This window comes from Tachypleus tridentatus, chromosome 12, assembly GCF_004210375.1.
Source record: "Tachypleus tridentatus isolate NWPU-2018 chromosome 12, ASM421037v1, whole genome shotgun sequence".
Lineage (NCBI taxonomy): Eukaryota > Metazoa > Arthropoda > Merostomata > Xiphosura > Limulidae > Tachypleus > Tachypleus tridentatus.
In genome coordinates, this window is record NC_134836.1 from 56,623,938 (window position 1) to 56,640,313 (window position 16,376).

At 34.6% G+C, this 16,376-nt stretch overlaps 1 protein-coding gene across 3 annotated transcripts in view; it reads right to left on the reverse strand.

The window, feature by feature from the left end:
- The window catches only part of Polr2H (DNA-directed RNA polymerases I, II, and III subunit Rpb8), a 172,237-nt gene that overhangs the window by 51,224 nt on the left and 104,637 nt on the right, over positions 1-16,376 (reverse strand). For 2 of the 3 annotated variants that reach the window (XM_076469550.1, XM_076469551.1), the window contains one exon: positions 5,537-5,620. The exons of the other annotated variant lie outside the window; for it this stretch is intronic. In XM_076469550.1, the coding sequence (XP_076325665.1) occupies positions 5,537-5,620 (84 nt within the window). The remainder of the gene's footprint in view (positions 1-5,536; positions 5,621-16,376) is intronic. 3 annotated transcript variants of the gene reach the window in all.

Genomic DNA, 16,376 nt, shown 5'->3' on the forward strand with positions numbered 1-16,376 from the left:
AAATGAAAGCAAAAATTAAAGACATATTGTTAAGACACTGCATGGAGTATACGTATATATATATTAATTAATTAAAATGCCGCATGTGCTACCATCACAATTATTTCAGACCCTAAATTTAATCAGTATGTTCATTAAAAAGAACCCTTACAACATTCCCTTGGTACAATTATATGTGAATTCTAAATAATTATGAATACTCTCACTCATTCAGTTATTAACAGGAATCAGCGAAGCATTATTATAGTGTTAAAATTTACATTCTATAACAGCACAGAAGAACTGTTACCATTAAATAGAAATAATGACAAAATATTCTATTGTCCTAATACGTTTTTACACAGTACTGCAGGTCATAAGAGTTTCTAGCTGGATACATGTACCTATGGCCAGGAGTTAGAAATTATTGGCAGCTAAGCCTAACCTGATCGTTTTCCCCAAGTGTCGCATACAACGCAATTCATATTGAAAACACCACATACACTTTCTGATATACATTCATGGAGAAACAGTGGTGTTTAAAACACCTACATATCCACCAGTTTTTAATGTAACATACTGATTCGGTGTATAACAATAATGTAAATCCCGATTCATGTTATAAAACATGTACATAATTACTTCCTGTTTCCTTTCACAATTACAAATGATTAGAGGACGAACAGTTTTAACAATCACTACTGTCTTTTCACTGGAGAAAAAAAAATTAAATAGCATTATGATAACGCGCACAAGCAAAACACAATAGAAATGATTTCATAATAGAGGATTTTGATAAGTTATCGAAACCGCAGGTTCATATGTAATACTTCTCGTGATTTCATTCCAATAAGAGCAAGAATAATCCATTTATATCACGAAATACTTATCAACATATTTCATTAACAGTCTTATGGTATCAAGAAAGCAGAATGTAAAATAGTCTGAATTTAAAACATTACAGAATGGAGTGTAACATCTTAAAAAGCTGAGAAACAGGACATTCTACGAAATCTTAAAACGCAATATCTTAAAGAGTTTATAAACTGACCATGAAGCTTTTCTCATCTTGCTAAGCCTTTAAACTGTACTGGTTTAATTTTACGCAGGCGCTGTTAACCACCTAAGTAAGGTTGATCTCTGGATTTCGGAATTTGCCAGACAGGTTCTCATTTGTGCGACACCATAAAAAATGTTACCCGCACTTGAAACCGGAGTGCATTGTTAGAGTTTAATCAATTCCTCATGGGTGTTATGTCCATCCTGACAGACTACACTGATCAGTAGTTCAAAACTATTTAGCTATGTTATAAATATAAATGCAAATAGCACTTTACGTTTTGATATCTAATTAAAGTGTATCGGCAACAACCTTTTAAATAGTTCTTTTACAGCAAATAAATTGTATCAATTATGTATGCAGTGATATCAATATTTAATGTTTATAACGTATTAATAACTCTGAGTAATCGAGGCCCTCTGGGATGACACGTAGAAATCTGAAACATCAATGAGCATTCAATTTCCTAAGCAATTGTTTTTGCTTAAATTCGCGTAAACCTATCCAAGGATTATCTGCATTAGCCATCCCTAATTCTGAAATAATGTACTAGATAAAAGGCAGTTAGTCAACACCACTAACCGCCATCATTTGGACTACTCTTTACCAAAGAATAATGGAATTGACCATCACATAACGCCTACATGGATGGAAGGGCTAGCATATCCTAACATATTTGGTGACGGTATTCGAATATGCGATCTACAGGTTGAGTCGAGTACCCTTTCCACTAAGCCATGCCAGACCTTAGATATAATAATTTCATTTTAAATTCTGCATATGAACTTACAAAGTTGAAAAACAAAACAAAACAGAACAGAACAGAACTTCTAATAAAATCAGAAACCGTTTGCTTTACCATTAGAATATGTTAGTCTGGACATGATAAAAATACCAAGCAAACCAATGACAGTTATTTTCTACTGTAGATCGTTAAACGTTGTGTGTGTGTTTCTTATAGCAAAGCCACAATGGGCTATCTGCTGAGTCCACCGAGGGGAGTTGAACCTTCGATTTTAGCGTTGTAAATCCGAAGACAGACCGTTAAACGGTTATTCTCGTTTTCACCAATAAGTTATTGTGATTCAATATCAAATTTTACGGAATTATATAAATTAATTATACATAAATGAATTTCGAGTAACTAATAAACATAAATAGGAAACATGAGAGAGCGCCATCTATATTCATAATCACCAATCACTACCCGCGTGTTTCATCTTAGTGATCATGACCCACGTTTACACATTCGGAAAAAAACACTACACCTCTAACATGACGTACGCTAATATAAACCAGTTATCTTCACTAACAAACTTTGTCCGCACTCAAATTAAAACTCAAGACAGGATGTTGCTTATAACACATTCCACGTCTTGTTTTTCGTACTGCTATTTATGTCATTTGTTGAATGTAGCAGTGGTTAAAATTAGATGTTAAACAAATTGATCATTATTCTGGCTGTTGACCAAATGAAATTGTGATAAAAATAGAAGATAGAAAAATCAACATCAGTGCTGATTTGTGTGACAAACAAGGTTTTAGGATAATATTTATTACGAGTTAGTGATTAAATTTTTAATTGAATAAATCCAATGGTTGCTTTGCAAATTTTCATTGTTGTGAAGCATTTATTGGACATTTGTTTACTACTAAGAATGATGAGATATCTATGCCATGCCCAACATGGGTATCGAAACCCAGTTTTCAGGGTTATAATCTTTCAGATTTAGCGTTGTGCCACTGGAGTGGGTGTGGGTGCATTTACCACCACTGGTTCCTAATGTTACAATCAACTGGAGAAGATACTACGGGTTTTCATATCGTCAGTCACAAAGAAGCTTGCTCATGGAAAGGTCCAAGAAAACTGACATGTGTCCTTAATATAGAATAATTAATTAATTAATAACCTACTACATAAAGAGCGAAACCTTTATACAAACAACATCATGAAAAGTACGGGAATTGAACAACTGTTTCGTAAAGGAGGATATTCTAATACATTAAACAATATTGTTACGGAATAGGTTTGTTTGTTTTTGAATTTCGCGCAAAGCTACACGAGGGCTATCTGCGCTAGCAGTTCGTAATTTAGGAGTGTAAGACTCACCGCCTTTTTGAGCTACTCTTTTACCAATGAATACTGAAACTGACTACAACCTTCACTGACAATGAATATCTTGAACAGTCCACAGAAAAGAAAATAGAAGGAAAAAATTCGTATACACAAAGAATTGAGATGATGAAATAGTCAAAGAATAATTTTACGAGGATGCTGTTTAAATACTAAGTATGTTATTTTCCTTTTGTTTATGTGTATCACTAAAAGACTCGAAAGCAATGTTTTGGTATTCGAATAGCCAGGCTTGGCTTGTGTGCCATAGGTTGCCAACGTTTAGTGCGGTACATCAGGTGTTCTTTAGTTATGTACTAAGCCCAAACTGCAAAGAGTTAATTCGAACATAGGAGATAAACATTATCCAAAGGCAAAGCTGATTTTGTGAGTAGTCCTTTCTTTTGCGTTTAATGACATTCTACTCTAAGCAGTTGTTTCGCAGCTTTAGAAGTTGGGTATCAACCTCGTATTTTTATGTGTTGCCGTATTAGTACTCAATGAACTTACTGAAAAACAAAAAATATATATATAAATTAAATTATTTATTGACTTCACAAACAAAAATTATAAAATGCACAGGAGGAAGTGACTGTGTACGATGTCATGTTGTCATCTCATTTGGTGATAGTCGTCATTAACCGGATTTAGGTCTTGTGCTAACCTGGTAGGGTCAAGTGCAGGTTGACCTCTTCCTTGACAATTATTTTAATAGAGGTTTCTAGTATTTTTGTTCTATTCTATTCCTTTTCATGGTCGTGGCCATGATGGTGGCAATGCTCTTGAATGGAATGGTTTACTTGTTTTGTTTTGTTTTCATAATTATTACATGATTTTAGGTTCAAAAATAATTGTACAAAACGTGAAGTAACAGGTATAAGTTGTTCTTCAGATATTTCTGTTAAGATTGTGAAATTAACTGTAATGTTATATGAAATCAATGAATGTATTTTTAATGGCTTCGAATATAAGATGCGGTTCGGTTTCGGTTTAATGGTTAGTGTGTAACATGACTGAATTCTTGTTTTGTTTTATATTTGAATTGTCTGATTTTTCTTGATTTACTTTTGACATTAGAATTAACTTACTTAGTGGTTAAGATCATGCTGTCTATACTGTAATCCGTACAGGTGTGGTGTGTGTAACTGGAGTTGGAGTGTAACATTTTATTTTATCTGTAGGATTTGTTTCCGAGTGGTATGCGCTTGTATGTTTCGGTGAGCCTCAAGCTATTGCATGTACTGTATTCTAGTTTCAATGTCTTTATATTTAGGACTTTATAATTAGCTGTGTGGTTTTTGGCAGCTACAAACCCATGGATTACAACGTTGTTTGGGATATTCTAAGCTACAGCGGTCACTGCCACAACCCACTCAATGTAGGAGAACTTGACACGCTGCAAAAATGTGTCAGTATCTTTGACAGTTGTAACACAGCAGGCGTTTTTGCTTCTTCCACCCGAAATCTCTGGTACCAAAGCATAATACCTTCAGATGCCTTGTTTATATATATATATTTCTTTGTTCGTTAATTTCGCGCATAGCTACTCCAGAGCTATCTGCGCTAGTCGTCCCTAATTTAAAAGGAACAGAGTTGGGGTAAGGCAGCTCAAAAATATTCATCGAAAATCCATGTCTACCAAAGAACTGATCATCCCATTATAATTACACATGTTAATTTTGTCTTTATCAAATAATGTTCTAATGGTTTACGTCAATGAAATCTCAATGCATCTTGGAATGGCGCCATTTCTGATCGATGGAGACAGAACAACCAAAAACAGAGGAATATCTGTACGTGTAATCACACACGTAGTCAAAACAACTACGCTTACCCAGATCAACAGGAAAAATCTGGTTAATGATCCGAAATAAAACAACTACGTTTACCTATATCAACAGGATAAATCTGGTTAACGATAAGAGATAAAACAACTACGTTTACCTAGATCAACAGGATAAATCTGGTTAACGATCAGAGATAAAACAACTACGTTGACCTAGATCAACAGGATAAATCTGGTTAACGATCAGAGATAAAACAACTACGTTGACCTAGATCAACAGGATAAATCTGGTTAACGATCAGAGATAAAACAACTACGTTGACCTAGATCAACAGGATAAATCTGGTTAACGATCAGAGATAAAACAACTACGTTTACCTAGATCAACAGGATAAATCTGGTTAACGATCAGAGATAAAACAACTACGTTTACCTAGATCAACAGGATAAATCTGGTTAACGATCAGAGATAAAACAACTACGTTTACCTAGATCAACAGGATAAATCTGGTTAACGATCAGAGATAAAACAACTACGTTTACCTAGATCAACAGGATAAATCTGGTTAATGATGAGAGATAAAACAATTACGCTTACCTAGATCAACAGGATAGATCTGGTTGTTAATGTCCAGTATCAGGTCCATCTTAAAAGATTCGCTCTCACAATGAAGCCGACTGACTGTGAATACAAAACAGTAACCTTCATGAGCAACATGTTTTACTTTGGGTATTTTTTCAACCTAAAATTTTGCTCATTATTCCATTTCATCGTAGTACTTACTTGCTAAAACTTAGAATATGTGTTCCTTAATGTTAGAATCTATACAATATAAAACTCTATCATTTTAAACATACGTTCAAAGTTATTAACTTCAAATTACATTAAAGTTCTTTTTACGTTTACTTGTGACTATTTATCGTAGAGTTTGATAGACAATGAACATAACTCCACTGACAAATATATACTAATGTTTCCTTGTTGCTGTTTTTCGTTAATTTATTATATACTGACAGTAGTTAAGCTGTTTAAATAAATATTTCACAGATTCGTACATTTTCATTGAGTTTCACTAATATAATTATGTTTTTGCAGTTTAATATACTAACACTTCTTATAAAGTTCAATTTATGAAATTCTTTTTTTTATAAAAAATAATGTGATGTTATATTACACTTAGCAGTTGTTTATAAAACCAAATTTAATAATCACACTGTGTTTTACAACAGTCTAATATACGCTGAAATTAGCAGACCGCTCTTCAAAGTAAATGCAGAAAAAGTCAACTTTTGTCAGCAGTTGAAATGGAACACAAGTATCTTTAATTTGTTTTTCACTTAAAACATTGTGTAAAAACATGTATGCACTTTTACAAAAATACAAGAAACAAGTTACGTATGATGGGCAAGTGAGCTTTATATCAGCTATCTTCTTTTCAAGTATAGATGTGTTTGTTTTTTCAGAGCAGAAGCGCGAATTATATTTGTAGTCATGGTAACAAAATCAATAGATAGTATAACTCAAGCAACATCAACGTAAAACTCAACACACTTGAAGAACGTTATCGAACAAAAATAATGTAATTGCAATAAATGCATATGTCCATAGTTACACATTGATTAGTTCACCAACAGAAAATTATAACCATTTTACTTTTCTACAATTAGAAGTTTTATTGTTGTTTGGTCAAAGGGAGGTTTGACGTAACGTTACCAGTATGGCTTGATAATTAAAACATATTGTTCCAAGAAGAATCAATATAAGTTGCGAATCAGGCTCAGGTAGATGACTTCATTTTATTACTAAATTACGATTGAAGAACATATTTCATTTGAACGAGTTTGTAAATTAAGAAGTAATTAGTGTACGAGTTATGGTTTGTCAGTAAGTTCAATGTTGTAATTATGACGTTCGTGTACCGGTGGGAAAAAGATACACATGCCAACCAAACAAAAAGCAACAGAGTCAAACTATTGTATTAGTTTTTACTGTGAACTTAGGCCTATCAGTAAACATTAGCTAAGCCAAACTGCATTCTGAGATATAAAACATATCGAAAAGACCTCTTCTAACAAAACACACCTTTACAGCGATATAATACAGGGTACTGCCTATTGCAATGTACGATAAAACTAACAGTATTTCAAAATTTTCATCTACCAAACTCTAGTCTTGCAATATCTTTTATCTATTTACGTTTGTTTTAGTTTTATTTTCTCTTCAAATCCATTACCCACAAATCCTTTCTTTTTATATTTATATGACATGAAATTGAAGACACAAATAACTGAAAATAGTACAATCTGTAATGAGTGTATATTCTCGTACACTTAGACACACTTTCGGGTACCTCCTCAGTTGCACAGTGATACGTCTGCGGACTTACGACGCTAGAAACTAGGTTTCGATACCTGCAGTAGACAGAGCACAGTTAGCACATTATGCAGCTTTGCGTTTAAATGCTAACAAACAAGACATTTTTGGATAATCTGATATCTCTTGTGTGAATAAAAATTTCGTAACAGACTGGAAAACTGAAACCTGTCTCAAAACACAAGTTTATCAATTAGGTAAGGAATAAGAGAAAACATTTTTACTCATACTTTACGGAAATCGTACTTTTGTATTAACACTTCTTAGATCAATTTCCAGGTTTTGTTAACTGATACATATTTTACTCATACTTTACGGAAATCGTACTTTTGTATTAACACTTCTTAGATCAATTTCCAAGTTTTGTTAACTGATACATAACATATTTTACTCATACTTTACGGAAATCGTTACTTTTGTATTACACTTCTTAGATCAATTTCCAAGTTTTGTTGACTGATACATAACATATTTTACTCATACTTTACGGAAATCGTACTTTTGTATTACACTTCTTAGATCAATTTCCAAGTTTTGTTAACTAATACATAACATATTTTACTCATACTTTACGGAAATCGTACTTTTGTATTACACTTCTTAGATCAATTTCCAAGTTTTGTTAACTAATACATAACATATTTTACTCATACTTTACGGAAATCGTACTTTTGTATTAACACTTCTTAGATCAATTTCCAAGTTTTGTTAACTAATATATAACATATTTTACTCATACTTTACGGAAATCGTACTTTTGTATTAACACTTCTTAGATCAATTTCCAAGTTTTGTTAACTGATACATAACATATTTTACTCATACTTTACGGAAATCGTTCTTTTGTATTAACACTTCTTAGATCAATTTCCAAGTTTTGTTAACTGATACATAACATATTTTACTCATACTTTACGGAAATCGTTCTTTTGTATTACACTTCTTAGATCAATTTCCAAGTTTTGTTAACTGATACATAACATATTTTACTCATACTTTACGGAAATCGTTCTTTTGTATTACACTTCTTAGATCAATTTCCAAGTTTTGTTAACTAATACATAACATATTTTACTCATACTTTACGGAAATCGTACTTTTGTATTAACACTTCTTAGATCAATTTCCAGGTTTTGTTAACTAATACATAACATAAGTGTTCCAATTTTAAATTATTTTTCTTTATACGAATAATACACTTCACTACCTCTGCCTTCTACGCTATTTTTAAGCAAACAAATAACTAAGTTTCTTTAGAGATAAAGCAAAACATTTATCAACCAAGCTCAGTTAACAAAATTAGTAGATGAAGCAAACTGCAGTCGTGAAACTGCGAAGTCGAACTGCCAATAAATATCAATAGCATCTGACTTCCTGTCGTGCTATGAATGTCGGTACATAATTACTGCAGTGCTGTATACGGTATCTAGAACTACAAAGACGTATATTGTTATCCATCTATTACACTCACTTACTATGGTTCATGGGAGTTGGTGGTAATGTATTTAGGGTTTATAAAATACTTTATTACGTCTTTTAATTAAACTGTAAAAACTTTACAGACATGTTGTTACGTAGTCATTAAGAATATCATTTATGACTTGTCGTACGGGTCTTATTACCAGCGTGTAACTGAGACTTCTTGCTGTGAATTCAGTCTCTAGGATTGGAAAGCGAGTGGGTGATTTTTTTTCCCCCAAATTGAAATTACACAAGACAACCACTATACTGTGATGATAAAACGAGGTGACAAGTAGCTTACGCTACAAGCTTACAAGCATTGCAACAACTTCTTCGTATAGTTCATTTTTCTTCAATATCTTAGATTTTGTAATGTTGTCTTAGGTCACTTCATTCTCGAACAATGACCATCAACAATATATCTGAGGATGGAGTAATGTGAGCTCACATTCAGAAAGTTGCTAGTTAGAGGTTTCCTATTGACGTTTTACTGTGACATTGGGCCCGACACTTTACTGCGATTGCTTCAGTTAACGCGGCTGTCTGAGAAGCACCAGCGAATGTCTGGAAATTAACCTGCGGTGAACAAATATCCATCCTATCCAGAGGTCTGTTATCATTCTCATCTGCTTATACCACAGAAAGCCTCGATATTAAATATTTGCTTATCATTCGAGAGCATTTTCATGGCATTTTGTAAAACAACGCTATGTTTTGAGTCAATGCATAGACCATACATTGAAGCTGCCACCAACAACTTCCAAACATAACTTAAACAAAAATATATATCTCAGAATGGCTGGTATGGGTATTAACACTTTTACTAATAAGCAGGGAACAGCAGAGGTTAACCTCAAGATGACCTAGGAGGGTCAACACGTTGTTCTCCGCTTATCAATACAAGTATTAATACCAGCCATTCTGAGATACATTTTATTTAAAGTGCGTTTCTCGACATCAAGGATTACTAAACACAAAGGTGTTTCCAAATAAGAAATAGTTTTATTTGTCTAGGCCGATACCCACTTAAAAAGAGTCCTGTTTCAAAATTTTAAAAAATGAGGATTTTTTAAAAAAGCCTAAAAGCTTAAAACTTTTAACACGGATATCCTGTTCTATTTTTCTCTTCATTAAAAAAATTAAGGTGGTTCATAATTTGTTTTCTTTAACCTGTTCAGTGCCGTAGATAAGATAACACGTCAAAGCCGATCGGTAATACAGTGCCACGGACGAGTCAATTCGTTCTCAATAATACCTAACTTCAACGCTAGATGTCAGCACCATACATGCATTTGACCTACTTACAGATTGTTTCACTTCGATCCAAAATGGCGTCACGAAAAAAAAGTTACAAAATGAAGACGCATTCGAGTTGTATTGTAGCAGCTGAAATACTTGACAGTCAACAGATTAAATGTTAACAACTGGACGTATATATTTTTATTGAGCAAAATTTTAACAATCTTTAACAGACGATAAAAAAGGAACTAAAAGAACAAAACTCTTATGGGTAATAAAACTAGTGTCACTTGTAATATCTTATAAAATAAATTAAGTGAAGAGCGACACATATTCGAGATGGAACAAGATCATTCCGAGTCTGAAAATAAACAGTATTTCAAACATCTTAAGTTCAAATAATCCAAAACTATTAATACGTGCAAACAAAGGCAACTGCCCGAACAAAACTTGGTTTGGTAAAGCATATGGTCGAAATAAAAATGAATTATGAGAAGGTAAACTATGTCCTTTGTCTTTATTACTTTCTTCCAGAGCCACATACAGAAGCAATATAAAACGGCCACATTCGAACACTTAAAAATCACGTATTTCGAGGATTCTTTTGTTTCTTTGTTTTGAATTTCGCGCAAAGCTAACCGTCCCTAATTTAGCAGTGTAAGAATAAAGGAAAGGCAGCCAGTCATCACTACCCACCGTCAGCTCATTTACCAACGAATAGTGGGATTGACCGTCACATAATAACGCCCCCCACGGCTGAAAGGGCGAACACGTTTGGTGCGATCGGGATTCGAACCCGCAACCCTCAGATTACGAGTCGAATGCCTTAACACACCTGGCCATGCCGGGACATGTCTACAAAAATATCACAGAGGTGACTATAAATGTGTTTAGTTTTAAGTGAAACTGTTACTATAACTGTATCTCTGGAAATAAAGCAAGTTTTAAACAAGGTTTTACTAAACTCGAGTATCTGTCAAGCTTGCTCATCAATTTTTTATGTTTGTATTATTGAAAATGAGATCCAATACAATGACGTAAAATTTATGAATAATTAACATTAGTGAAGTAAAATTTTAGTAATATTGTAACTTGGAAAGAAGTCCGGACTAAATAATGTAATAACGTAGTAGAATTCATAAAACTTTTAAATTTTAATTAGGATTGCAGCTTATTGGTAGACCTCTGAAATAGGGTTAATTTTACAAAAAATTCTTTGTTTTGAATTTCATGCAATGCTAAACGAGTGCTATCTGCACTATCCACTCCTAATCTAGTTTAGCAACTAGTCAGCACCACCCACCGTCAATTCAGGGATTGAGTGTGGAATTATAACAACCCTACGGCTGAAAAGGCTAGCATGTTTGGTAAGACGAGTATTCGAACCTGCGATACTCAGATTATGAGTGGAGCGCCTTAAGTTATTGTTGCTCGTGATTACACGTTACATTTGATAAAATACAGAATCGGTCCTCACACAGATAAGTCGTAAACATATCCAAAGTTTAAAAAGTTAAGAAATATTAAATATTATTTTTTAAATAAGCATTTTAAATATATCTTATTTTCAAGTTGAGCTTGTAAAAACTTTATGGCAATGAACAAGTGTCTGATTTTTATTGTCGAAATAATTATTTGTGTGCGTGTGTTTCGTATAGCAAAGCCACAAAGGGCTATTTGCTCAGCCCACTGAGGGGAATCGAACCCCTGATTTTAGCGTTGTAAATCCGGAGACATACCGCTGTACTAGCGGGGGGCAATAATTATTTATCTGATGGTTCAAAGCAAATTAATTAAACTTCCTTTTCTCCTGTAAATTAATATAATGTATCTATAATTAAATAAAATTAATATAATGTATCTATAATTAAATAACTACTTTTCTTATGGTTCAAATCATACTAATTTAACTTTATTTTCATATTTCTTCTCTCTCATAATTAATATGTTGTGTGTATATATATATATATATATTATACAGTTTAAATTGATATACATATGTATATGAATACTCAAATACGGTACTGTCACGTACACCGAAACCAATGATTGAAGCGTATTGATATTATGTCTGTAAATGCACTCCAAGTATACTTACAACAAAGTTTGCCTTATAATGGCATCTGCAGGTGTCAGTTTAAAATGCTTGTTATTGTATGATAATCTAAAAAAAAAATGACAAAGTATCAATTACTGACACGTAAGAATCACATTTTGATTTCCCATATCTACAGTAAGTTGGCACAATTTACATTTAAACTCGTAGCTGCATTAAAGGCTGGCAAATTATTTCTTTCTAGTGACAAAATAAAGTGAAAATGAATTAAGATAGAAACATCTCAACAGCTTACTTACTAGGGCTTATTACAAAATTGCCATTGGTTGTGGCCCGGCATAGCCAAGCGTGTTGAGGAATTCGACTCGTAATCCGAGGGTCACGGGTTCGAATCCAGGTCACACCAAACATGCTCGCCCTTTCAGCCGTGGGAGCGTTATAATGTGACGGTCAATCCCACTATTCGTTGGTAAAAGAGTAGCCCAAGAGTTGGCAGTGGGGGGTGATGACTAGCTGCCTTCCCTCTAGTCTTCCACTACTAAATTAGGGACGGCTAGCGCAGATAGCTCTCGAGTAGCTTTGCGCGAAATTAAAACAAAAAAAACAATAAAGCCCCCAATTTTGAAGTGACAGACAAGAGGGAAAGTTGCTAGCTATTCAACGCCATCTTACGTCAGCTTTTTGACTACTCTTGCCTGACAGAATAGTGAGACTTGACAGTCAATCTTTTCAATGCTTCCACGCCCACAAAGCGGAGCGAAGAGCGCGTTTTTTATTGGATAGTCCAGCTCGCTAATCACTGGGCCGCGCTCAGCCCAACTTGTCATGTCAGTTATGATACACACATTACATTATACGGATATAAATAAATACATTATTATTCTATTATCAATTCGTTGCTAATACAAAACTCCCATTACACTAAAACACTTATTAGTTCAACTGATAATTCAAAACTCGTTCAGTTAACGAAAAGCATTAAGTCACATATCTTTTGTATGAGGGCTTGGCATGGCCTGGCGGTTAGAGACGATTCGTAATATGTGGATCGTGCGTTCGTTCGAATTCCGTCACCGTACCTATGTACCTTATTATCCATGTGGACTTTATAATGTGACAGTCAAGCAAAATTTTTGTTAGTATATAAAAGCCCAAGAGTTGGCAGTGAGTAATGTTGACTAACTATCTTCACTTTGGTCTATCCCTTCTACAGTAAAGACAGCGCAGATAACCCTCGAGTAGCCCTGCGCGAAATTGGAAAACATGCTCTTGAGTTAGACACCAGAACGCGAGTGAAATGGAACATGTTTTGAAAGGTTCGTTTAATAGAGCATATAAATATACTGAGAGTGTACACACTCGAAATACCTTCAACTCTTTCAGGTTTATCACAACCTAACCCTAAATACCTTCAACTCTTTCAGGTTTATCACAACTTAACCCTAAATATCTTCAACTCCTTCAGGTTTATCACAACTTAACCCTAAATACCTTCAACTCCTTCAGGTTTATCACAACTTAACCCTAAATACCTTCAACTCCAGGGCCCGGCATGGCCTAGCGCGTAAGGCGTGCGACTCGTAATCCGAGGGTCGCGGGTTCGCGCCCCCGTCGTGCTAAACATGCTCGCCCTCCCAGCCGTGGGGGTGTATAATGTGACGGTCAATCCCACTATTCGTTGGTAAAAGAGTAGCCCAAGAGTTGGCGGTGGGTGGTGATGACTAGCTGCCTTCCCTCTAGTCTTACACTGCTAAATTAGGGACGGCTAGCACAGATAGCCCTCGAGTAGCTTTGTGCGAAATTCCAAAACAAACAAACAAACCTTCAACTCCTTCAGGTTTATTGTTAAACTTCAATAAGAGTCTGTAGAATTTAACTGTTTCCCTTTTTCAGTCATGATCGACTGATTGATTGACTGTTTGTTTGGAATCAAGCACAAAGCTACATATCACCGTCCACCGCCAACGAATAGCGGAATTGACCATTACATTATAAAGCCACTACGCCTGAACGGCGAGTATGTTTAATGTGACAGCGTTTCGATCCCGCGACCCTTATATTGCGAGTCTAACGCCCTAACCGTGTGGGTCCTGGATGACAAGAACTGGTTAAAGTTATCTAATAAATCGCAATAACTGTGAATTTCTAAGTAACTGGGAGATTCAATTTGGTTTTTTAAACATATGTATACAATAGACAATTATGAAGTCATTTGTTAAGCCTATTTGCTTGATTGTTCTGACTAATTACAGGATATAACTAGAGAAAAACAACAACTACAAATATGATAATAATCTTTGACTACACTTCATCTGATGTTGTCGAGTTTAATCAAGTCAAACGTAACTGTTTTAGTAGTCTGTTTTCGCAGGTAATGGACTATCCTATTTCATTGTTTTTCAAGTGAAACTTTTTTATACTTTAATTAATTAAAGTATTATTTTATCTAATTTTCGAAATATTACTGACTCCTTTTTCTCAGTTGCTGGATGTATTTTCCTTTTACAACTATTGTTAAACCTTTGTAAACAACGTCCACTGTATAGAAACAAAGGAAATCATATATTTTGTCGCACAAGCACAGCTTATGAACTTCTGTAGCACCACGCGATAACGGAAAATTTCCGACGCGTTTGGAGTCGTTTTCAAAATTTTCTTTTGCTGCCTTGGCTTCTTTCTACAACTTATGCACGAGAGCATACTAGACCACAAAACACCTAATGCGCGTATTACTTAGATTATCAAACGTACATTTGTACTTGAAGACCTTTAACTGTAGTAAACCACGCTAGGTCAGAGCGAAAGAGAATATTCATACGTAATCGAACGTACACTTTCACTTAAAACCTGTTTACAATAATAAGTCGAAAACACAGCTAATACCCAAATTACTTAACTAGCAAACGCAAACTTAAAAAAACCTGTATACGATAGCATATGAGTCTATAAGATACCTAATGCCAATATTATCAACGTATACTTGAAATTAAAATCCATACATCTTAGTATACCAGTTTAACACGACACCTGGTGAGCATATCACACCGAGTATCATTAACATACGTGGTTCAAGTATGCGAATAATGTATAAAATACAACCAATAACTCCAATACATAAAATACATAACCGATGGATCTCACAGTTTTTGGTTTACACTTATAACAACACACTAACACTGGTCTAAATTCAACTGATTTACCCATTACGTACAACGTTAATTTCTGGTGTTAAACGTGAACAGAAGCTGTTTCAATGCATCTCAGAACGGCTGGTATGGGTACTAAAGCTTTTAACAATAAAGCAAAGAAAAGCGTTTCGACCTTCTTAGGACATCTTCAGTGTACAAACATCATCCAGAATATGCAGAAAAAAAACTACTAAAATTCGTGTCAACCTGAAGATGACCTAAAAAGGTAGAAACGTATAGTTCTCTGCTTTATCAATAATAGTGTTAATACCCATACCAGCCGTTCCAAGATACCTTGTTACTTCAAGTCGGTTTCTCACATCAAGAACAAAAACTGTTTCAACTGAATCGTTACAGTACTTACTAGTTTGTGATTAGAATTGTGGAAATAAAAAGTATCAGCAGATAGATATACGCATATGAACTTCATCTTCTACCTTTACATTTATGCAGGGCGTCTAAAAATGAATATACCAAAAAGAAAGTTGAATAACTTTATCTAGAATAACAACGATATCTAAGGAAGACTTAAGTTTTTAGTTAATTGTTATTTGTTACATTATTAGGCCCGGCATGGCTAGAGGGGTTAAGGAGTTCGACTCGTAATCTGAGGGTCGCGGGTTCGAATCCCCATCGCACCAAACATGCTCGCCCTTTCAGCCGTGGGGGCGTTATAATGTGACGGTAAATCCCACTATTCGTTGGTAAAAGAGTAGCCCAAGAGTTGGTGGTGGGTGGTATGACTAACTGCCTTCCCTCTAGTCTTACACTCCTAAATTAGGGACGGCTACCGCAGATAATCCTCGTGTAGCTTTGCGAGAGACTCAAAAATAGACAAATAAACTTACATTATTTATCACTATTACACATGAATGTGTTTTATTTCGGATTTCAGAACTGGCCCTGTTTTTGAGTAAAATAACAAATCAAGTAGTGAGATGACGTTTTTGTTTGTTTTTTTATTTCGCGCAAAGTTACACGAGGACTATCTGCGCTAGCCGTACCTAATTTTGCAGTGTAAGACTAGAGGGAAGGCAGCTAGTCATCACCACCCACCGCCAACTCTTGGGCTACTCTTTTACCAACGAATAGTGGGATTGACCGTCACATTATAACGCCA